The following is a 25,212-nucleotide window of genomic DNA, read 5'->3' on the forward strand; positions in this document are numbered from 1 at the left end:
GTTCAAGGCCAGCGTGATCTACAAAGTGAGTTCCAGGACAGCCAGGGCTGTTACATTGAGAAACTCTGTCTCAAAAGAGAGAGAGAGAGAGAGAGAGAGAGAGAGATTCGGAGGCCACCAATGCCTGTTTTCTACCTGCCTCATTCTATACAAAGGTCCCTAAACTGAAGAGAATCTAGCTTGGCTGTGCAGAGAAAGAGACATTATGCATAGCCAGGAAGCAGTGGAGAAGGTAGGTGGCAGAGCAGGCTGAGAGCTGGCCCCAAAGCCTGCCCCCCAGTACTGCTTCATCTCCTGGCACCTCCAGTTTAACTGGCAGAGCAGTGAACAGGCTTGAGAGGTATCCCAGACCCCTCTTCCTGAAAGAACTAGTCTTTATTCAAAACTTAAATCTTCCCAATTTCTGAGTCAAAAATATCTCTTGTTTATTAAAATTGTGAAGATGGTTGTTCTTATAAATTTTTTAATTTAAATAAAATATTTTTTGTTATTTAAAAAACCCTTGCAAAGAAAGAAGAACATCACATACATGGACTCAAAAGTTAGAATTGACATTCAGAATGGAAGCTGTGGAGCTTCATATTAAATTTTATACTTTTTACTACTGAATATATTTTATGCACTTATTTACCACCAAAAGCAAAACAAAAACAAAAAACCAAACTAGTTTCCTAGCCTCCTTAGCCTCCCTCCAAACGTGTCCATTACCTGCATTCAGTACTTCTTGATCCCATTATATTCAGCCTTATCTTTTTTTTTCTTTTTTTTTTTTTTTTGGTGCCTGTCCTGGATCTCGCTCTGTAGACCAGGCTGGCTTCCAGCTCACAGATATCTGCCTGGCTCTGCCTCCCGAGTGCTGGGATTAAAGGCGTGTACCACCACCACCTGGCTGCCTTTTCTTGTTCTCTTTCTTCATATCCACAAGCACATGTGTCTACATATTACATATATATTATATATATTATTTGCTGGATTCTCCTTATGAGAGAGAACATGCAGTTTCCTTCTTTTTGAGATTGTGTGACCCCCACTTAATACCATACATTCTAAGCCCATCTAATTTTCTGCAAATTTAATGTCACTTTTCAAGCTGAGTAGTAAAAAAATAAAACTAAAATAAAACAAAATAAACTCTTCTTCCACCTACAGGCACTGGAGATCAAGCTCAGCTTGATGGATATCTGTCTAGCCATCTCACTCATCTATCTGGTTGTACCTTTTTATTTGACAAAGTAAAATTGATAACTTTATAAGGGCTCTCCAGCTTTCTGAAAACATTTCCCTGGTTTGTGGAATCTGAGCTGCAGGCTGGTTTTCAGATATGATCCATTCTATAAAAGCATACCAGTATTTATTTATTTACTTGTTTTTAGGAAGTAGTATAGCCATTCGGAGCAAGCTGGGCGGTGGTGGCACACACCTTTAATCCCAGCACTAGGGGAGGCAGAGGCAGGCAGATCTCTGAGTTCCAGGCCAGTCTGGTCTACAGAGTGAGTCCCAGGGCAGCCAAAGCTACACAAAGAAACTTTGTCTCCAAACAACAACAGCGACGACTATGAGACGAGAAAAAAAGGAAGTAAGTAGTATAACTTTGGCTGTAATGAATATTACAGTGATAGCCAGCAGGCATTGCATGTCTCCTGTGATGGCTTTCATATTATTTTTAAAGTTTATTATTGTTGTAAATATGTGGATGTTGACATCCTCTGTGTGTTTGTGTGCGGTCAGAAAAAATTTTTTTTCGGGAGCTGGTTCTCTTTTTATTCTAACCATTAGGTAGGCACCAGGGATAGACCTGAGGTTCATTAGACTTGTGTAGAGCAAGCATATGTACTTCTACCTGCTGAGCCATCTGGTCAACCCTTGGATGGTTTATAAATGTATTCACCCATTCAAATTTGATAGCAACTCAGGAGGAAGTGTTGTCTCCATTTCAAAGATGAAGTCTTCCAGGCAAAACAGCCAAGTCTTTGCCCACAAAGACATTTATTACATAGTTAATAGAGTGGCAGAGCTTAGAATCAAACCAATGGCTCCAGAACATATATTAAATTTTTACTAAGAAATGGAGCTATGGCCGGCGGTGGTAGCACACGCCTTTAATCCCAGCACTCGGAGGCAGAGCCAGGTGGATCTCTGAGTTTGAGGCCAGCCTTGTCTACAGATCGAGATCCAGGACAGGAACCAAAACTACACGGAGAAGCCCTGTCTTGGAAAACCAAAATAAATAAATAAATAAATAAAAATAAAAAAATAATAAAAAAAGAAAAAAGAAATTGAGCTATGTGACAGGACAGTCAATACAAGTTTTATATTCTGATAATTATGAAAATGGAGATCAATTAGCATACAAATTATAAACTTATACACAACATTTCTTATATTTATCAGAGCCCTTCCTGGTTTTTCTTAACCCATTCTTGATGTCTTATTTTTAGCTCAGTGTAAGCAACATTCTCCTTAAGCTTCTGTTTTGATTAGTAAATATATAGATATTTTGTTGCTTGTTTGTTTTTCAAGACAGGGTTTCTCTGTGTAACCACCCTGACTGTCATGGAACTCACTTTGTAGATCAAGCTGGACTTGAACTCAGATCCTCCTGTCTGCCTCTCTAGGGCGTGTGCCACCACCCCTTTTTAATGTTTATTTTTCTTCTTCTTTTTTTTTTTTTTCTGAGACAGGGTTTCTCTGTAGCTTTGTGCCTTTCCTGGATCTCGCTCTGTAGACCAGGCTGGCCTGGAACTCACAAAGATCCGCCTTCCTCTGCCTCCAGAGTGCTGGGATTAAAGGCGTGCGCCACCACCGCCCGGTTAATGTTTATTTTTCAATAGGGGCTTTTCAACCAAGAAGAGTTGACAGCATAGCACTGTAACCTTAGACATTAGAAATAATTTAGGGCGAATTCAACCATAAATAAACAAGTTTTATTGTTTTCTATTTTAAAAAGTATTTAGAGCTCAGCTTTCAGACGTAGATGCACATCCCAACAACAGTTCATTCAAAATGGTAAGATCTGAAACTGTGGGATAAACTCAGATTTCTCTGAGGAGTTGGAAACAGCAATTGAACAAGCAGATAAATTAGGAAGTAGGATTCATACTAAATTAAAGGCAAAAGGCACTCAAGTTAGACATTTCCACTATAGGATGATAAGAGTCCCCGAACAAATAAATTAAAAAAAACGCTTCCAAATCTACAGAAGACTGAATTCCGCGGTGAGTTTTGTTTTAATGATCCACATTGCTCTTGGTAATGGTACCAAAGATTTGTTTGGCAGGTGTCTATCATATTTAACACAAATTATTGCACTACATTAGGCACTTGTTTTATTTCAATAGAAACAAAAACCGGCTTTTAACATTGGTGGGCTCTGGATCCTCCAGGAAATATCAATTAGCCAGCAAACCCTGTGTAAGGAAGCCTGGTTGCCTCAGCTCAGAGGCGTTGCAACACTTCGCTAAACACAGGGCGCTAGCTTCTTATTCCGCAGGTAACTCAGGCACAAACCCGGCTTTCAAGTTTCCGGCTGGGGCTCCAGCACCCATCCCTAGGCCACGTGCCCTAGAAAAACACAGGAACAGTTCTAGGACGTACACCCGTCCCACTCGCAACCCACGCCCTCTCCCAACACTACCTGCAAGCCTCCCCAGCCAAGCTCAGCCGGGCCAGCCCACCGCAGAACACTCCCAGCTTGGCTCCCGGAACTTCCCCCGCCCACTGCCCACGTGACACAGCATCTTCGCCCTCCACCAATCAGCGGCCACCTCCGCCTACCGGGGTCTCGGACGCTCCTCTTTTGAAAACGCAGCCTAGGCCTCCAGCCTCCGGCCCCGCCCCTTCCCCCGCCCCCAGGACGCTGACCACGCCCACACTCAACTCTTCCCCCTCTTCCCCCGCCCGCCCTCCCTTCCCGGGCTTCGCCCCGCCCCGCCCCGGGCCGCGCGCCCGCCCCCGGATCTCGCGAGATCTGACGTGCCCGCCGCGGCCTCCCGCCTCCCCTCCCGTCCTCCTGCCCCCTCCCCCATCTCTCCACTCTCCGCTCTCCTCCCTCCCTCCTCCCCCCTCCACCCTCTGGGCCGGATCTCGTCTCGCTGAGGCGGAGGAGGAGAAGGAGGAGGAGGAGGAGGAGGACGTTCGGCCTGCGCAGTGAGATGTTTGTCCGTCGCCGCCGCCGCCGCCATCGCGGAGGAGCGCGATAAAGGGAGCCGAGCCCGGCGCGAGGGGAAGCCCGCGGAGCCGCCGCGCCAGCGCAGCCCGAGCCCGAGCCGCCCGAGCCCGAGCCGCCGCCGCCCCCGCCGCCGCGGCCGCCCAGGGGCCGGCCCGCTGCCCAGCCCAGCCCGGGGGCCGCGCCGCCGCCGCCCCCCGCCGAGCCCCGCGGCCGCCCTCCCGCCTTCAATGTGACACCGGCGCCTCGGAGTGCGAGCCGCAGCCGCCGCCGCCGCCGCCGCCGCCGCAGCAGCAGCCTCCGCCGCCACCGGGGAGGGGCCGAGCACCATGTCGAATCTGAGCAAAGGCACGGGCAGCCGGAAGGACACCAAGATGCGGATCCGGGCCTTTCCGGTGAGTCGGTCCTCGGCGCCCGGGACCCGGAGCCGCGGCCGGGAGCCGCACGCGAGGCCGGGGCTGAACTCCTCCAACAGGCCGCGGCCGCTTCCCCTCCCCCCCCCCCCCCACGGCCGCCGGTGGCGGGGCGCGAGGCTTCCCGGCAACGGGGCGGCGCGGGCCGGCGCCGTCGCTTCCCGGGCCGTTCCCTGAGCCCGGGCCGCCCCGGGGCCCTCCTTCGCGCCGGCCTCGGTGCCGCGGCCCAGAGGGGATGCGCGTTGCTGCCGCCGCCGCCGCCGCCGCACCCCTGGCGTGGGGCGTGTGTCTAACTTTTAGCTTGTGGTTTCCAGAGCGACCCGGCTTGGCTTGGACGCTGGGGAGGGGGGGACTGTCCGCCTCTGCCCTCCCTCCTCAATCAGCAGCGGTCTTGCTAGCCGCCTGCCCCTCTCGGTGACAGAAAGGCCACGAAATAGCCCGGTGGCAAAACAGCACTAGCAGCGAACCTAATATTTATAGCATCTTTGAACCTGCAAAGCCTCCTGAGCCCTTTGCCCACTCGTGTTCGGAGTGGTCCCCAGGCAGAGAATGAATTGCACTCTCAGGTCTTTCATTTCTTAGCCAAGGAAGTCCCCAAGAACAGTCGCCACGCCGGCTTGTTTTACCTTGTACGTGTTTTAGCGACAAGCAAAGGTTTTCTCTTGAGAAACTTTTTCTCTTGGCGTTACGTTGAGTCATTGGCTTGCGGTGTTTAGTAGATGGAGTATAACTTTGGATGTCATGCCTCGATCAGACAGCCAGCCAGTGGCAGGCAATTAAAATCTGTTGTAACAAACTGGACGTACTTGCTCATGTCGCTACAGTAACAGGTAACAGTCAGATACACACCGGCAGTGGAGCAGGTTTTTAAAAGTTAAGACCAAGGAAAGTTGTTTTCTCTTCTAAGGTTCATAAGCATTCTGTCATGTGGGAGAGGAAGGGGGTTTCGTCATCACTTTTTTTTTTTTTTTTTTTTTTTTGGGTTTTTCGAGACAGGGTTTCTCTGTGTAGTTTTGTGCCTTTCCTGGAACTCACTCTGTAGCCTAGGCTGGCCTTGAACTCACAGAGATCCTCCAGGCTCGGCCTCCCGAGTGCTGGGATTAAAGGCATGCGCCACCACCGCCCGGCTGTCATCACTTTCTTACAGGCTTTTCCTGAAGTACCCTTTGCAGTGAGGAAAGGACAGACCACAGTATTGTCCGAGTTAGTAGCTTTGTCCTGGAGAACTTGAGGGCCTCTGAATTCTTAATATCGAAAAGTATGCAACTGATGCAGAATTGTGATTTGCAAGGAACATATTATTGTCAGTGTGTAGCCATTTGCACCTGTATGTAAACAAAAGGGGTCTATGTAAACTGGGAGGGTATAATCAGGAGAATGACTTACTTGATATTAATTGCATTGTGAATGGGTTTTTAAAAAGACTACATGAGAAAATGAGAAATGCTGGTAAGACAGCACTAATAAAGTTCACTGTGTTTTCCTTTGTAATTGGGTAATGAACTGGACTTACGAATTTGAGTGATACAACTTTCTTGCTGAATCAACCATCCAAGTGATTGTCAAATCTGATACTCCCTCCCCCTGCTTTTTTTTTTTTTTTTAGATTTTTGTTTTGTTTTTAAAATCAACAGTGACACTGGTTTTCTAGGAAATGTTTGCTCTTGGTGCTATTCTTTCTTGAAGTCTTTGTTGTTTGGTAAAATGTGGAAGAGCTTATATCTGAGGAGTTAATATTTTTCAGAGTAACCAGTTTTCTCCTTATCTGTGTTCCGCACCTCTTTGACCTCCACATTTCCCTACTAGAACCTGTTTTCCTCTCCCATTCCTTCATTGATCCAAGATACACTGAGTATTATATGCAGGTACTGTTTGTTTGTTCCTAGAGCTTTAGGATTTATCAATAGATATGGAAAGGCAAAGATCTTTGTTTTCTGGAACTAGTATTAGGGATTAAAAGCAGGAGAGAATTTTATTCCATTAGCTGAAGATGATAATAGTGTGTGATAATACATCTTCCTGGAACTGAGATTTTTGTTTTGTTTGCTCTTTTGGTTTTTTTTTCCTAGTTCATAAGTAAATAACAGTCGCAGTTCCCATTGAAAATAGTCAGCATTGTTGAGGATAGCTAATGTTCCAGTGATAGATACTTCATTGACTTGTGGGAACCAAGTTCTTAGACTGTCAGAATTCCTTTCATTCAGATCAGTGGTCTTGTATAACCACAGCCCACATGAACTGCTAGTTAGAAGTTGTAAATAGTATTTCACACACACAAATACCATTTATGCTCATATATATGTGTATTCCTACAACTGGTGTATGTTAACACCATGTGGATATATAGTTAGCTGTAAGTTATGGCAGACTGTGGTTAATCAGTTGCTCCTTTCAGGTTTTGGTTTTTTTCCAAATTGATGTGTAAAAGGAATGAGTAGGTTTAGACTTGTTTGATTTCCACTGTACAGTAGTGGTAAGTTACCTTACAGAATATTTCATATACACACAAGAGTATTTCAAATACAGTTTAACCAGATAAATCAGGTTCTCTTATATGTTTAGTGCGTATTTTAAGTTTGCCTTTACATTTATTTAGCAGAGTGAAAGTTACACCACACTAACTTAATGCAGTTTAAATTTTTTCTGCTCCCTGCCCAGTTTACATAAGTTTACCTACAAATTTTAAGATAAATTTCTGTGCTTTTATTGTTGACAGAAAAAATGTTGACTCTTAATATTTAGACTCTGCTTCATTATATAAAATACAGCTTATTTTACATCTTTTTGTTGGTAATTTTTTTAAGATTCTTTTTAAATAATGTGTTTGGGTTTGTGCATGAGTGTAGATTGCTGCAGGGGACAGAGGAGTCAGATACTTTGGAGCTGTCTTGAACTACCCATTTCAGTGCTGGGAACCCAAGTCCTGGTCCTCTGCAAGAGCAGTGGGCATTTTGAACCACTGAGCCACTGATCTAGCCCCTGTTGATAAAATTTTGTAGAAAGTATACACAAAATATCAGCCGGGGCCACAGAACTTGAGCATTATTTATTTATTTATTTTATTTATTTGCTTATTCATTCATTCATTTATATGTTCATTCATCTGTTTATTTTTTTTTCATTCATCTGTTTATTTACCTATCTATCTACCTACCTGTCTGTCTGTCTGTCTATCTAGGCAGGGTTTACTGTGTGTAACAGCCCTAGCTGTCCTGGATCTCACTCTGTAGACCAGACTGGCCTTGAACTCAGTCCGAATTTGAGTATTATTAAGAAGGGATTTGGGCCAGTAATTATTCTGGCAGAGATTCTTTCCTGCTGTTATTTGTATTGTCTGCTCAGCTACTCTCTTGGGTTAACTTTTCTCTGAAAAACCATTTTGGTTAAAAAACATGGGCTTTAACATCTTGGTTGGAATTGGAGATGTGATTCCTGAATGAAAATGCTGTCCTCTGTCATTTGCCATTGGCTTCACTTAGAGGATTACAAGACACTGAAAGTCTCTCCTATGATGTGACCCATCTCTCTAGAAAGCACCCATAGGTCCTGGAAGTGCCTTCAGTTAATAGTTTATGAAGCATGTTAAATCATCACAGGGACAACTCTGGATGCAATCTGCTCTGTGATTGCAGATGAGTCTTACCTGTGCAACATGGTCAGCAGATGGTGCCCACAAAGTGACTGACAGAAATGCTAAGATCATTCATGACAAACGAGAGCGTGGAGAGATAAGATAAGGACTTGGCGAGAGTTAATGTCTTTTTTTTTTTTTTTTTAATTTCTAGTTACAGAAATATTTGCCAGATTTTTACTTTTTACAGTGAACTAGCTGGACTGTGTATTTAGGAAAAGTGAAAAACAGTCTTAATCACACAAAGCCAGGAGTTATCTAATGCAGATTCTGTGTTAGTTTTTCTTTTCTTTTTTAAAATTTATGTGCATTGGAGTTTTGCCTGCACATATGTCTGTGAGAGTGTTGGGTCTCCTACAACTGGAGTTACAGACAGTTGTGAGCCGCAGTGTAGGTGGGGTATTGAACCCGGGTCCTCTGGAAGAGCTCTCAGTGCTCTTAACCGCTGAGCCATCTCAATAGCCCCTCTGTGTTATTTTCTTACAGAGAAATGATGGAGGAATGTATATCAAAATGCTGCTTACACTTAGACTTATGCTTTCTACTTTGTAGTTGTGGAACAGCGTTTGTAGTTAGGAGTTAGTGCATCTTTGCTTTAAAATGAAGAGAAAATAAAAAGAGGCATAATGTTTTCATTGTCTTTTTAAAAACATTCTTATTGTATGTGAATGAATGTTTTGTCTGCTTGTATGTCTGTACCACGTGTGTGCCTGTGTGCCTGTTGCCCTCAGAGGTCAGAAGAGAGCATCGGATCCACCGGAACTGGAATTGCAGACAGTTGCTAGCCACCATGTGGATTCTGGACACTGAACTCTGAATCCTCTGCAGTAGTAGCAAGTGTTCTTAACCATTGAGTCATCTCTCTGGGCTCCTTACTTTGGTTTTTAATTATACGTGTATGCTTGTGCCTATGAGTGCAGGTGCCCATTGAAGCCAGAAGAGGGTGTTGGATCCCCTAGAATTAGAGTTATGGGAAGTTGAGCACCCAGGACTTGGGTGTTGGGAACCAAGCTAGGATCTTCTGCAAGGGCAGTACACACTCTGTAACTCCTGAGTCAGCTGTCTTGCTCCAGTTTGCATATAACAGCAGTCCAGAAGAGTTGGAAAAATTAGTACCTGTGCTGAATTTTATTTGTTTGTGTATGAGAAAGAGAAAATGGTGTCTGTTATTTACTTGTGTAAGTGTGGAATATGTGTGTGGTGTGGGCACATGTGTCTGTGGGTATGTTTGAGGCCAGAGGACTTTGGATGTCCTCGTCTATCATTACCTTATTCCCTTGTGTTATGTTCTCTCACTGAACCTGAAGATGGGCTGGCAGCCAGCAAGTACATCCCAGGGAGCCTCCTGTCTCTACCCTTCCATAGAGCTGGGGTTACAGATAGTTAGTTATTCACACAACTATGCTCAGCTTTTTACATAGGTACTGGGGTCTGAGTTCAGATCCTTATGAAGCAAGCACTCTTGGCCACTGAGACATCTCATCCCTCCTGCCCCATAAATTTTAAAGCCTAGTTACACAGTAGAATAGTCTATAATGTGAAAATTTGGCCTTTTGTGTATAGTACATTAATCAGGAAGTTGAATCATTCACATAAAGTAGTCATTTATTTGAAGATCATTCATTCATTAAATGTAGCTTAGTGGTGGTAGCAATAACATTTGTATAGAAGAATATAGAATTATGACTAGAAATATTATCACCTTTCTTTATATTATAAATATGGAGAACTTAGAACAGATTTTTGTTACTTTCAGGATTCTCAGAAGGGTCTTTAGTAGATAGACTTGTATGTTGTATGTTCCTGAATAATTTATTTTAAAATAAGTTAATATAATTATTGTTTGCCTTTTGTAAAATGAACCCAAAAATATTAGTAGAAAGAATCACTGAAATAAAGTATGGTATGTAATTAATAGATTTATTATGGTTTGACAGTTTAGGAGATTTTCCAGTCATGAAAGTGATACTAGGCTAATGAAAGAAGAGTTGATAAGTATCCATGCTTACAATTCCAATAATCGTACCACTTGGAAACAAAGAATTTTAACATTTTGATGTGTTTTTTTTTAATGTTTCATGTCACTGTGTGATTACATAATTCAACTCAGTTTTTTTTTTTTTTGTATATTGCCTCTTTGTGGTTTGGATTCTTGTTGTGGTGTTGGAGTTTGAACCCAGGGCCACAGATAAGCTAAACAAGCACCCTTAACACTGAGCTATTATATCCCCATCCTGTATTCCTTTTGAAATGTTTTTATTTTTATTTTTATTATTTTATGTGTATTAGTGTTTTACCTGCATGTGTATCTGTGCAGCACATTGTGCTTGGTGCTGGAGGAGGTGAGAATTGAGCCCAGGTCTTTGACAACAAGTGCTCTTAACAGCTAAGTCTCCAGCTCCCTGTATTCCTTTTTAATAATGGTTCCTTCAGCACATAATGGTTATATTTTTGAAAACATTTTTAGTCACTGGTATCTTAAAATTCCCACATTTGCTTAATCATTCACCTACTGTCACATATTTTGATTGACTCTAGGAAATTCCTGTTTTCTCTGTACAGAATGCAGCTTGGAATCTGCATAATCCATCTATGATTGTAGAATTACTGGGCTGAATAGTTCAAATATATTATGTAATGAGTATTCAGAAAGGTAGAATTATAGCTATAACTTGTTGAATGCTTTCCATGTGCTGGACAGTCTAAACTTAATTCTTGAAGCTCTATGCCAGTGGTTCTCAACCTATGGTGGTCGTGACCCTTTTAGGTCTCGAACAGCCCTTCACAGAGCATCTGCATGTCAGATATTTACATTAAGATTCATAGCAGTAGCAAAATTACACTTATGAAGTAACAATGAAAATAATTTTATAGTTGGGGGTCACCCCAACATGAGGAACTGTATTAAGGAGTCACAGCATTAGGAAGATTGAGAACTACCGTTTTATACTATCTTAGTATTATCTGTTTTAGAAGTGAGGGCTTGAGAGTTTAATTTGCTTGAGGTTAGTCTGTAAATATGAGAACCAGGTTATAACTGGTTCTGTGTGAATGTGAATAGGAAGTATACACTTTAAGGGTGTTTGAGTTTGTTGAATCTTGGCCAGATATATCTTTTTATTTAATAGGTTAAAAAATAGTACTTGAACATTTTTTGTCTTGTTTTATTTTTCACTATTAATTAGTAAGGATAGAACTATGTGTAGACCCTGGGGAACTTTAGTTTTGCAGCATTCAACATATGTGTTGTGTGGCTAAAAAGTAAAGAGGCTGAGAGAATAGCAAGCAGTAATGAGTGTGGGCTCTGTACTTCTGTGGTTTGACCAGCAGGCCTACTTCTTTATAGTTACACTGCCTCCTAAATTAGCCTGTTTGCTCTATGAAATGAGAATACTAAAAAGACCTGCCTTACCATCTTGTGTGATAAAGTAAAACTTAGACGCTACCTAGCACACCGTTAACTATAATTATGTCAATAGAGAGTCATGATTTTGCCAAAATTTGAGTATTGAAATTGTGATGTTTTTGTAGGTAGTTAGATTGAAATTCTACATACTTATTTAGTGATGTGCTCTCTCTCTCCCTATTTTATACAAGCTCTAGGTTAGCATTTCTGAAAGCCTGTAGAACCAATTTGTGAACCACCCAAGAATGCATTCTGAAGAATATAGGGTTAGTACCTCTGTGGTTCTCTGCACAGGAATGCTACTGGTTCTTGGGATGTGGCTTCAAGAGAGAATTTCCAGTAGTCACTCTCATACAAGTATGTAAACACTCATTTGCTGTGTGTGTATACCCTAACACACACAAATTAAAATGCTCAACTAAAGCAACAGTTCTCAACCTGTGGGGTTTGGCCCCTATGAGGGTCAAGCAACCCTTTCACAGGGGTTGCCTGCATGTCAGATGTTTACGTTAATGATTCATAGCAGTAGCAAAATTTACAGTTATGGAGTAGCAATGAAAATAATACTATGGTTGGGGGTCACCACAACATGAACTGTATTAAAGGGTCACAGCATTAGGAAGGTTGAGAACTACAGATCTAAAACTACTTACAGTTTTTTGTTTGTTTATTATTTCCTGTCTCCTCCCTTTTTTGGTATTACTCTTCAATTAAATTGTGGGTCTGCCCAGTGCTTATACCAGACAGCTTTGAACCACAGAGTGTGTATGGGTAGTGAATGATTGATTAAATGAGAAACTGGTTCTTTAAGCCAAACAATAGTAATTGATTGATTTAGTGCAAATTGATGTTTGAAATGTTTGGGTCTGTAAGTGAAGTAGTAGATCATTAATGATCCTGTATCATTTTTATTAGAAGGGCAGTCTTAGTGTTTGGAAGAGAAATTACTTGAAAGTAAATAGTATGATGGGTTACCAAGGTCTCTCTAAATTCAGCATTAGGAGTCTTAATCTGTGGTTCAGTATTTTCTGTATCCAAATGAACTCCACACTACTCCACCAGAACACCTCTCCCAGGACACCCACCCTTGCATGTCCTCTTCCTCTCAGCTCTCTTTGTACAGTCTAAGCCACTGCTTTAACCTTAGATGGACTAACTCTGTAGTGTCCTCAGGATTTTCTTGTTTTTCTCACCTTCTGAGACATGGCTTTGCTCTGAGGGGATAGGCTTATCTTGAATTCTTTCTGCTCATTCTGGGCCCAGAATGCAGTTATTGCCATAGCCATCATCATTCTAGGCTCAGGCTCTTGAGAACTATTATTTTCCTTTCTGACCATCTTTTCGTTCTTGATCACTCAGACTTTGAGTAACTTAGTGTCTCCTTCATAGACATAAATTATCTCTAGTTCAAGTCTTAATTTTATCCATTAAAAATGCTTATATTGTGTTCCTGGTGTGAATCAAATAATGGATCTACATTAATAACTCATTGATCCTGGCCTCGTGAATTACAGTGAACTTCATCCTTTCTTGGACTATGTTAGCTGTTAGAAATCTTAAAACACCTAACATTGTGTCATCATGGCTCTTCCATTTACTAGATATAGGACTTCTAGAGAATATTACTACATCATAAGATATTTTTATAAAGATTTTATTTTCTGTGTATCTGCACATGTGTGAGCCCATGGAGGTCAGAAGAGGATGTTAGATCCCTTGGAGCTAGAATTATAGGTAATTGTGAGCCACTTGGCATGGGTACTGGGATGCAAATTCCAGTCCTGATGACCGAACAGCAAGTGCTGTAAACTGTTGAACCTTTTCTCTATCCCTTGTAAAAAGTTCATACACATAAAACTTTTAGAATAGTACTGGAGGCAGAATAAGCATTATAAACAGATGTAAGCTGTTATTTCATTATTCTGCCCTGTTTTTTGCTTGGTTGCTTCTCAAGTTGTGTTCATGACCTCAAGGAGACCAAGCTATGGTATTGTCACTATCTCCTCTGCTACCAGTTGTCCCATTATTCTCTTCTTCTGCAGAACAAAGACAAGTATCAGCAAAACCCATCTTGAATGATACCACCTATTTTCTTTCGTTGCTCATGTTATCTAGACTGTGATGTACAGAAGAAACTGAAAGACAATGGTCACTAAATTAGACAGACACTTGGTGACTTGAAGCATTTTGTGTGTGTATCTAGCTAGTACGTTCTCACCTTTCCTGCTCAGCTGTTATTTATTTTATTTTATGTGCATTGGTGTTTTGCCTGCATGTATGAGGGTGTTGAATCCCCTGGAACTGGAGTTACAGTTGTGACCTGCCATGTGGGTGCTGGGAATTGAACCTGGGTCCCCTGGAAGAGCAGCCAGTGTTCTTAACTGCTGAGCCATCTCTCCAGCTTCAAAATTTCAATCACTGTACATAAATAAAACTGTTTATTAGAAATTCTCAGCTGGGAATGGTGGCACACACTTTTAATCCTACCACACAGGAGGCAGATAGATGCAGGGTCTCTCTGTGAGTTTTGGCCAACCTGGTCTACAAAATGAGTTCCAGAAGAGCCAAAGCTGTTACATAGAGAAACTCTGTCTTGAAAAACCACCTGATAGAATGGTCTATATCTCTTTATTTAGAAGTATAATTTTCTCTTTGAGGAAGCATCAAGTCAGTATTGTGTACTATTGATTTTGTCAGTCTAGTTATATAATAGTACACAACACAGAGTAGGCAATATTCAATAAGTGAAATAATACAGCCAGTATTCTTTAGTCCATTTCTTCACATAAAATGGTACACCAAAGGATGGTTTTTCAGATTCTAATTATAAGGAGTAAATGAGATAGTATAAAAAATTACATTCTAATAGTGGTGTAACTGGGAGATTTCTAAAGAAAGAGTTGCTAATTGTAAAGCCATAATTTTCATTTTAAAATGTTTAGTCTTTTCTGTAGGGTAGTCACAGTCAGATACAGATTGCAGCAGACTGGAGGGTTTGTAGTAGAAAGGTATCCTCATAGTTGACCTCCATGGTCATTTAGAACTGCTTCTATATTGCTATTTATAGGAGATTCTGTAACAGAGTTCCCTTAAAAAGCTTAGCCACTGCCTTAATATCACTAATCACCAGCCTGCTTAACAGGGCCCTACTTGCCCAACTAGGTAATAATAGTAAATTGAGAACTAGCCCTGTAGTAGTATTTTTATTTTATTTTATTTTTTTGTTGTTTCGAGACAGGGTTTCTCTGTGTAGCTTTGCCTCTTTCCTGGAACTTGCTTGGTAGCCCAGGCTGGCCTCGAACTCAGAGAGATCCGCCTGGCTCTGCCTCCTGAGTGCTGGGATTAAAGGCGTGTGCCACCACCGCCCGGCTGCCCTGTAGTAGTCTTAACTAGCCCATAGCTTTTGCTGTTTTAAAGCTAACTGAAATTCTGAAGTAATTAAGTAAAACTTGTTTTGTGTTGTGTACATTTAAGACTTAGAATCTAGAGAAAAAGGAGAGGACCTATTTTACTTTTTAAATGAGAAATGTTGCTGCTGAGCAAGTGGACAAAAACTTGAAAGGGGAGTCTTTACCTTTGGAAAATACAAGATTTCTTGTTAGATACCCTCAAACAGCAAGGCAGCATCACTAAGAGAGACACACTGCTTGCAAGTTAGTGTCTAAAGTAGCTCTTGAACTTTTACCCTCTTACACTGCTATATCCTCTCCAAGTAATGAACCTTGTTTTCCTACACCTACTTTAATTCTGGATTTTGTTTGAAGTATTTTGACTGATCTCAAATCCTAAAGGCAAGTTTTAGTTGAGACATTTTTTTTCCTCTTGTTTAAAATTAGTTGGGAATTCTGAGAGACTCACTAAAAGTATGTAATACTACATATACACATAGAAAAGGGTAGAGGCAGGATTCATATCCAAATGTCTAACTGAAAAACAATGTTGTTTTCATTAGACTACCAGGCATGTCCAACATTTGGACTTTGCCTCATGGCATTGTCATCTGTAAAAGACTGGGTCATATTCATAGCTATCCTAGCATGCTTTCATACAGTCCATGGGACATAGGTTGATCCTGCATGCTATACTACGTACTTATGTTGTTAAATATTTTCTAGATTCTGGAATAATATGCTTTCTTAATAGAAATATATTGGAAAAATAATTCTAAGGTGGGTTTAAATTATTGACTGATAGCCGGGTGGTGGCTCAGGAGGCAAAGGCATGCTGATGATCTCTGAGTTCGAGGCTAGCTTAGTCTACAAAGCAAGTTCCAGTACAGCCAGGTCTACACAGACAAACCCTGTCTCAAAAAACAAAAATATATACATACATACATATATATATATGTATGTATAGGCTGATGACAGATTTCGGAGCCCAGGGGCTCGTACAGAGTATGCAGCACAGTGCAGTGTATCTTAAGTATGTACTTAGACTATTCCTTGAAGTTAACATGTTTAATTACTTCTAAAGAAATGTAGAGTATGCTAAAGTAGTAAACAGTGAAAAAAGTTTAAAGCACAAGGATTAGAGAGTTCAGTTAATATTTCTCTTGGTATATGTAAATGAAACATGAAATAGTTTTTAAATTAACTCAATTAGCCAAATTAAACGATTTTTTCAGAGAGAGAATGAGTGAGTGTGTGTGTGTTTAATTAATTAATTTATTTTTATTTGATGTGCAATGGTGTTTTGCCTGCATGTATGTGTGAGGATGCCAGATCTCCTGGAACTGGAGTTACAGACAGTTGTGAGCTGCCACTTTGGTGCTGGGAATTGAACCTGGGTCCTCTGGAAGAGCAGCCAGTGCTCTTAACCACTGAGCCATCTCTCCAGCCCTAGTGCTCTGTCTTCATGCAGACCAGAATGAATCTGATCCTATTACAGATGGTTGTGAGCCACCATGTGGTTGCTGGGAATTGAACTCAGGACCTCTGGAAGAGCAGCCAGTGCTCTTAACCCCTGAGCCATCTCTCCAGCCCCTTGACTTATACTTTCTTATCACTGTTCCTCATCAAAGGAAGTCAGGACAGGAACTCAAGACAGCAGAGCATGAACGTGGAAGCAGGAGCTGATGGAGAAGCCATAGAGGGCTTGCTCCTCATAGTTTGCTCAGCCTGCTTTCTTACAGAACCCAGACCTACCAGCCAAGGTTTAGCACCCATAATGGGCTGGGCCCTCCCCATCAATCACTAATTAATAAAATCCTCTACATGCTTGCCTACAGCCCATTTTTATGGAGGTATTTTTTCAACTGAGGCTCCCTCTTCTAACTCTAGCTTATGTCAAGTTGACATAAAAATAGCCAGTACCCAGGTGTTCTCATTGAACCTGGAGTTCCCTGATGAAGCTGTATTGACTTGGCCAGGGAGCTCCAGAGATACTTGTGTTTCTACCTTCCTAGCTCTGGGGTACACATCATCATGCACACTGGATCCAGACTTAGGTCCTAATGCGTTTTATGGACTGAGCCATCTCCCTAGCTCCTGATTTTAAAAAGCTAGGTAGGACTGTCTTAATAACTGTAGCAATGGACCATAGACTGGACAACTTACAAAGAACAAATTGGAGGCTGGAAAGTCCATGATCATGATATTCCTAAGTTCAGTTCTTTGGCAGGCTGTTCGTTGTTCCCAAGATGACACTTTGATCCCACATACTCCAGAGGAGAGGAATGCTCTTTCCTCTTTTGGCCAAAAGAAGGGCCAAGGGGGGCTAACTCCCTTCATCAAGCCCTTTCATAAGGTTACCTCATTCTACCCATGAGGGTTCCACCCCTCTAACCTACATCAGTTATAGGCCTCAGTTCTTAGTATTGGTGTATTCATTGAATTAAGAGCTTTGGAGCCGACACAAATACTCAAACCATACCAAAGACTTTAGAGAAAATTGGTTATTAATTTAACAGATGAGAAAAATTGAAGACTTAGACAAGGTGATTTTACCTAGGAATTTGCACTTTACTTGAATTATGGAAGAACAACTACTAACATCTGATTTTTTTGTTAAAAGCTTGTTTCTGTGGACCAGACTGAAATAAGTATGTAGCCACAGTAATTCATTGTTAATATTGAATTTTTTTAATAGAATTCATAATTTTTAATAGAATTCATAATTACAAATTTTTCTCAGTTTGGAGAGGCTTGATAATTAGGGCTGACATAATACTATAGAGGGACTCTTGGGCTCCTTCATTGCTCTAACTAGTTTTATGATCTTTGATAATCTACTTAGTCTATTTCCTGTTTTGTAAAATGAAGAGGTTTTACTTTGGGGTTTACCTTAGGCACATTCTGGCTCCTTTTCTGTGTAAATCTAGGAAACAATGCTTGTGTGCTCTTGGAATTTGTGTAAAACATTTTGTCTCACATTGCAGACATTACTTAGCCTTTCAGAATTCAATTTTTCTCAACAGTGGGAATGCTGTTTTCCACTGATGGTGGCTAAGTTGCCATATGAAGCAGTGGGAAAAATAGCTAACCATTTTAGGTAAGGTTAAGCAGAATCCACCTTTGTAATAAATGTATGTGGTGGGTCTTTTGCTGTCATAACTGATTACAGTTAGGACTGTTCAAAGACAAAGCTAATAGCTGTGGCAAATTATACTTTCATTTGTTTCTCCCTTTGTTTACATAATTGATTCTCCTGTGTAACTACAATTTGGTATTGTCTTATAGTTTATAGAGGTTTTATTTGGAAACGCTGTTGTATTTATTTAAAAAAATAGTGATTTCAGCTAAAGGGGAAAATGATAATGGTAATATCATTGTTATTAAAACAACTAATTTTAGATTATAGAAGTATGAATTTAAGTCATGCGTTCATGTATTTTTTTCCTAACAACTACTTTGAGATTCTATCTTTTCTGTATCAACTATGAAAACAAGACCATTGGTGAGATACTAGCCAGATTTGTGCTTCAGTGGTAAGACAGTCTGTTCACCCGAAGCATCTTTATTAAATCTCTACAGACTTTACTTGTAGTCCATAAATAGTGCAGTTATAGTTATTCATATAATAACATTTATATTGCATTAATATTACAAGTAATCTAGAAATGACTTAAAAGTATTGGGAGAATGTATGTACACAATTTTAGAAAAGAGGCTTGAATAGTCTCAAATTTTGGTATCCCCAAGATTGATTTCTGGAATCAGTCTTCCACAGATGCTAGAGACGAATGTACTTACATGGTTGCATCTTGCTATGGTCATGTTGGATTATGAAATGTTTCTCATGTATAAAAATCATTCAAGGAATGTAATTGAAGTAGAGTTATGAAAGTAATAAGATCTATAAACAAATGGGCTTTGATAGACTAATATAGAAACTTAATCTTCTGTTTTTGAAAAGTTGCACATTTTCCAAATGTTCAGCATGATACCTGAGCATCCTACTCATGTGTTGAAGATTGAAATCCTGGGCATAATTGAACCTCCTATTGATTGAACTTTTTCATTATAAATGTAGCTGTCCTATAAGTTAATAGTAGATGCCAGTTGGGTGTAGATAGGCATGTTTTGTGCTTTCATGGAATTGTCCCAGGCTGCTGTGCTTTCTGATAATTTTTTTTCCTTCATGACATTTGTTATTGGGGTAATTTTCTTTTGTTGTTGTTTTATTTTTGGCTTGGTAGCACACTTTTATTCCCAAATGTTCTCTATTTTAAAACGAAAGCATTTAAGCAAACATCAGTGATTTTATACTCAAAGTCACTAAGCAATGCTGTCTTGTTCAGTAATGGGAGAAACAAATTTATATTTATTAAGCAAATGCTGTGGTTCTGCGTGCTTTCATAAATGTTCTTAATTGCCATTCAGTACACCATCTCTCTTTTCTTCACCACAAACAGATGAGGAAAGCCAAGTTTGGAAATTTTATTAACTTGTTTGCTCAGTGTCTTTTCACTATGCTGTTTGCCTCAAAACTTGGATCTTTGACTATGTTTTGAATGGTTGACATTATTTAAGGGATTAGTGCTAAAAAAAAATTGAGGTTATTGCTGATACTGTATGTCATTGAATCTTGTCGCCAAGATCCTTTACCAGTATTAGCTAATGTCACCTAGTCATCATGCCGTGTGTGTGTGTGTGTGTGTGTGTGTGTGTGTGTGTGTGTGTGTGTGTGTGTATTATGGGGCATACAATAACAAAGGAGGAGAGACCACCTTACTAGTCTGAGTTCTTTGTAGCCTGAGTGGGAGGTACCTTAGTAATTAATGCTTCTGTTGTAAATGGTAAGAATGCTGTGATTTCCTTAAGGAAGCCTTATTGAGGTTGAAGCTTACAACTAAGCTCAAACATTTTCCTGTGTGTGTGTGTGTGTGTGTGTGTGTGTGTGTGTGTGTGTGTGTGTTTGTGTATCTGTGGCATTGCTTGGAATTTCAGATTTTTACACACACAACCACCCTGTTGCATATTTCTGGTAGAACATTCACAAGAGACTAAAAACTTGTACTTTGTACATAGTGGACACAAAGAATACACTTCTCTTCATCTTAATTTTAACTTGTTTTATGATACAGTTCTACTCAAGCTTTTAATAATTGTAGCACTTTCCAGAACATGTGTTAAATATGTAATAGACATCTTCTCAAACTCAGGCCTTCAGAGGTTACACCATTTGAAATAGTATAGATGAGTATTACAGTTTTTTGAAGACACTAATTTCTATTGCTATTACCTAATGAGAGAATCATAAACTACTTAAGAATAATTATATATCTTTCCTTTAAAAATAAGCTTTTTTTGTTGAAGGAATTTATTTTCTGTAGCTTGAACTTGGGGTGGGATATGGTATGTATTTATAATTACATAGTAGGCATTAAATGCAATTGTGTGTGTGTTTGCGCGCACTCATGCACGCATGTACATTGTCCCCCTAAAGCCTTGGTTGCAAAAAACTCCTAAGTTTATTATAACAAATTTAGGGCAAATAAGTGTTATCAATGAGACTACTGAAATTCTGCTCAGATAGTTTAGATTGTTACTTTAAAGGATTTTTTTTTATGTACATAGGGTAGAACCTTAAGGGTTTTTTTTCTCATCCTGTGTAAAGTGTAGAAAATAAATGTTTCTATGGTTAAATTTGATGAAATGAGTGAGTGAAAGATAAAGCTTACTGGTAAAACATTATTTTGCCAGGGTTGATGTGCTTAGTGCCAGGACTAAATCATGGAGGAATCTGTAGTGACTGCCTGTTTCATTTGTTGTATTATTCTTAGACTTGTTTACTTAGGGAAAGCAAAATTATAGTTTGTTGATCCTTTTCTGAATGGCTTATTCAGTCCACTAGTTCTTCCCAGCTAACACTTAATAATGAAAGCAGTAATTAAGCAGATTTCTAGTGTCTTTGATAATGGGTAAGATAAATGAGTAAATATGAAAATAGTGCCTGGTAGATTCTAGAATCTGTTGTTTCTCCCTTACTATTCTTTATTTCCATTTTAAAAAGACATTTGAATATTTAAAGAATTTGATTAATTTCTCCAGATAAGCACCTTTAATGTCCTCCCGTTATCCTTGTGCCTAGTACTGGTTCACATTTTCAAAATTCATTCGTGTAATAATGGGTAAAATAATCTTTATTTGACAATCATTGGTTTACTACCACTAAAGTGACATTGAAGAAAAACACTTCTTAGGAAGTTTCTTGGGATTCTTAGGGTCCAGTGGAAGAAACAAAATAATAGTTACAAAGCAATATGGGATTGTAGTGATAGATAGGCCCTAAGTGTTAGGGAAGATCTGAAGAAGAATGTTGAATTTTGGTATGGTGAGGGAAAAAAAAAAATCCAGGAGAGTTTGGTACCTGTACTGCATTCAGAATCATGTAAGAATTAGATTAAGAAAGGGGGAAGTAGGGCCAGTGAGATGGCTCAGTGGTTAAAGACTCCTTCCTGCTTGCTACCAAGCCTCATGGCCTGAATTCAATCCCTGGGACCCACATGGTAGGAGAGAACTGATTCTTGCAAGTTGTTCTCTGATTACACATATGCTGTGATGTTCATTTCCACCCTCCAGACATGCACACACAAATAAAGTAAGTAAAATGTAAACAAACAAAACCCACTGACTATAAATACACTGAGAATCCTTAACTAGATCTAGAAGGATGTGTCTGTGCTCTTTTGTTTGTTTGTTTGTTTTTGTTTTTCGAGACAGGGTTTCTCTGTGTAGTTTTGCGCCTGTCCTGGATCTCGCTCTGTAGACCAGGCTGGCCTTGAACTCACAGAGATCCACCTGGCTCTGCCTCCCCTAGTGCTGGGATTAAAGGCATGGGCTACCACCACCCAGCAAATATGTTGATTTTTAAAAAGAAGATTAAAGGCGTCCGCCGCCGCCACCGCCCAGCCTGTCTGTGCTCTTTAAAGTGCTCCTCTTCCATCTTACCTCAGAGAAGGGTTTTGATAGGAAAGAATGTTTTAAAAGATCAAGTTTATACTTCTGGTTTGTAAAATTAAGTGATTTATAATGCTATGACTAACAAAAAGAAGACAAAGATTTGGGCATGTGTGTAGTGGTGATTTTACATGGAATATGCACGTGATTAGATTTGTTTCTGGAGCTGGTTGGAGATATGCAGCAGGTAGTTGAGCATTGGAGTTTTAGGCTTTGGGGCAAAGTCTGAGCTGGCAATCTGGATTTGGGCCACATAAGCCAATCAAGTGTCTTCTTTATGATTTTATTAAGGTAAAAATATTAACAATCATGTGAAACAAAAATAAACCCAGATTGGGAATTCTGATTAAAAACTCTAGGTACTTGCCCTCCAGAAAAGAAATACATACAAGTTATATTTGCAAAATATTGTATACAGTTTGGGAAACTTCATACTTTTTGCAACAATCGAATCTGAACCCTATGTATGGATAGTAATTGTAGTCTAAATGACGAGTAAAGGTATGTAAGGGACACATTATAGAGAGTGACATAAGCCAAAGAGTGATGGGGATAGGAATTACTTACATGACTGGTAGTATTGAGAGACAGTGTATAGAGAAATACTGCTTTTAAAAAAAAGCTGCTTAACACCGATAGGATTAAAGGCGTGCACCACCACAGCCTGGCGATAGGCATTTTTCATAGTCATGCTCTTAAGGACTTTTGTCTTAGCTCCTACCTGTTTACATACAGAGAGTTTGAAAGCTATTTCTGAATTTTGTTTCAAGAACACAGGAGAATTCAAGAGATTCTGTCAGCAAACACTCTTGTTTTCAGTGTTAAATTTACTGACATTCTCATTTACTTTTTATGACAGTCTTTGAGATAAATAGTGTTACTAGACCTCCTTTTGAAATGAGTAATCAAGATCTAAAGGAGTTAAATGATTTAAGGTCCTAAGCTTGACAGTGAGAAAGCCATGGTACAAATCAAGACCCCCCCTTGATATCAAAACCTATGTTCTTTACTAGTGTAGCATATTAACGTTGGTCGAGATAATAATCAATGACTCACAGTCTGATTTACCCTACATGTGAAATGTGAAGTGAGTCCAGTGGTTTGAATATTGTAGTATTTGGTGATTGATCTTAGTTTATTTTTGCTTATTTGATTGATTGTTAATATTTTTGCCATAGTAATCGCTAGAAGTAATGTTTGTCCTCTAACTCTAATCCTTGCTGTACTTATAAGGCATGACATAGAAAATTCTACTATGGTATTAAAAAACAACTCTTAGATATATAGTTTTTAAAAGTAGTTTGTCGTAATAGCGTGAGAATATTTAGGTAATATTGGAAGCTTCTTTAGTAATTTGTGCCGTGTAGATCTGTCTTTGTGCTTTGTCTACCTTATATTAGATAGTAAAGAGCCTGAAAAGATCCTTTGACAGATATTTTTTGATAGAAGTATTTCTGGAGTTAATAAGTTCATTTTTTCCCTTTCATTGAAATTGTTCTTTATATTCTGCCTTGTATATTTATTATTTAATGCCATGAGATATCTTTGTTTTACTACAGTGCTCATAGGTATCAATAGACTTAAAATCTCATTGCACGGGAGTGAAGTATTTGAAGCTATCATTTTCTGTGTTGATTTGTACCTTTTTTTTTTTTTTGCGTGTGTAAAGTTACGTATCACCACACCTTTACATTTTCCAAACATGCCTTTTTTGTCTATCAGGATATCTGATAAAAATAGATAGTAGTTTAGGTATAGAGGTAGATTCTTTTAAAGTCTCTAGACCTTGTATATGGGAAGGATTTGGTGGATGGAAGGAAATATTGTGTTAACATTTCACATTTTGAAGCTTACCCCAAATTGTTAGACTGAGTTTGAGTCATCTTAAGGATCCTTTTGATTCAGTTTAGCTGCTATTTTCAGCTAGGGTAAGTGAAATAGTTAGTTTCTGTACTTCCTTTTCAACACTTTTTTGCATAAATATGACTTGGTAAAAAAATTCCACTAACTCAGTAATTCTAGCCCAGTTAGGGCAGAATGGTGCTGACTGACTAGTGTTTCTCAGCTTGTAAATACTGAGCTGAGTAAGTAGATTTATGTAATACAAAAGTATAGCAGAAGGATTGCTCAGTCAGCAACTACAAATACCTGTTATATACCAAGTATTATTTAGGGGCTGTTATAAAATTTCTACCTTCATAAAGCTAACATGAAAAAAGAAAAAAATAGAGGTAGATTTGGGGTGGGGTGGTTTAGTAGTGAGTGGAGGCTAGTACTGTAAATAGGATGGGTACTTAACAGTTCCTTGTCAGCTGCCAGGTTTGAGACATTCAGGTATGTCTGAGGGAAAAACATTTCAGACAGAGAATTTGAGAAACACATAAAGTAAGTTTATTTATGTATTCCAAAGAAGAGTTGGGAACTAGGTGCACAGAGCAGAGTGAACAAGGGGGAAAAGATGAAGTTGAGAGATGAATGAGATAAATAATAAGGCTTTGTGGGAGAACTGTATAAGCTTTTGACTTTAACTCCAAGGGAAATGAAAAGTCATCGGAGAGTTGGGAACAGATAAGTGACATGATTTGATTTATGTTTTCAGGAGATCATTTTCTGGAGACAAGCCAAGAATTGTGAAGTAGCTGTTAGAACTATCTGAGAGATGGTGGTTTTTACCATGATTGTACTAATGGGACTATTGTGAAGGGGTTGTGCTCTCTGCTTGTATTTTGAAGGTAGAGAATAAGATTTCTATTTTGAGTTGGAATTGAAGTGAGGGAATAGCCAAAGATGGTGATTTTTGCCCTTAATACCTGGAAGAAAGAGGCAGACATTTATTCATTTGGAAAAGACTGCAGGGCAAGTGGAATGGGGAAAAGATTAGGAGTTGTCTTTGAAACTTGAGGAGTTTGATATGCTTAGTGGGAACATTTAATATACACTTGAAATACCAGTAGTGTGCAAGAGGCAGGGCCAGATAGGGTATTGGAAATTTGAGAGTGATTTAATGTCATAGAAATAAATGCAATCCCTAGCACATAAGTCTAGGATTGGAGATAATGGTAAGAACCAGAAGCAAACTGACAAGTAGGAACCAATGAAATGGGAAGAAAAATAAGTGGCTGTGGTGCTTGGAAGGCAAGTGAAATTTTTGTTTTAAACATAGAATTGGTGAGCTCTTTCAAAATATTCCTAGATAA

At 39.7% G+C, this 25,212-nt stretch overlaps 1 protein-coding gene across 2 annotated transcripts in view; it reads left to right on the forward strand.

Moving 5' to 3' along the window:
* Positions 1–4,413: 4,413 nt before the first annotated feature.
* Positions 4,414–25,212, forward strand: part of Cul3 (cullin 3) — an 85,629-nt gene continuing 64,830 nt past the window's right edge. The window contains exon 1 of one of the 2 annotated variants that reach the window (XM_059277938.1): positions 4,414–4,560. In XM_059277938.1, the coding sequence (XP_059133921.1) occupies positions 4,495–4,560 (66 nt within the window). In that variant the 5' untranslated portion in view covers positions 4,414–4,494. Of the gene's footprint in view, positions 4,561–5,281; positions 5,409–25,212 lie in introns of those variants that run through there. The other variant, XM_059277940.1, reaches the window with a different exon arrangement.

Source organism: Peromyscus eremicus, chromosome 13 (genome assembly GCF_949786415.1).
Source record: "Peromyscus eremicus chromosome 13, PerEre_H2_v1, whole genome shotgun sequence".
Lineage (NCBI taxonomy): Eukaryota > Metazoa > Chordata > Mammalia > Rodentia > Cricetidae > Peromyscus > Peromyscus eremicus.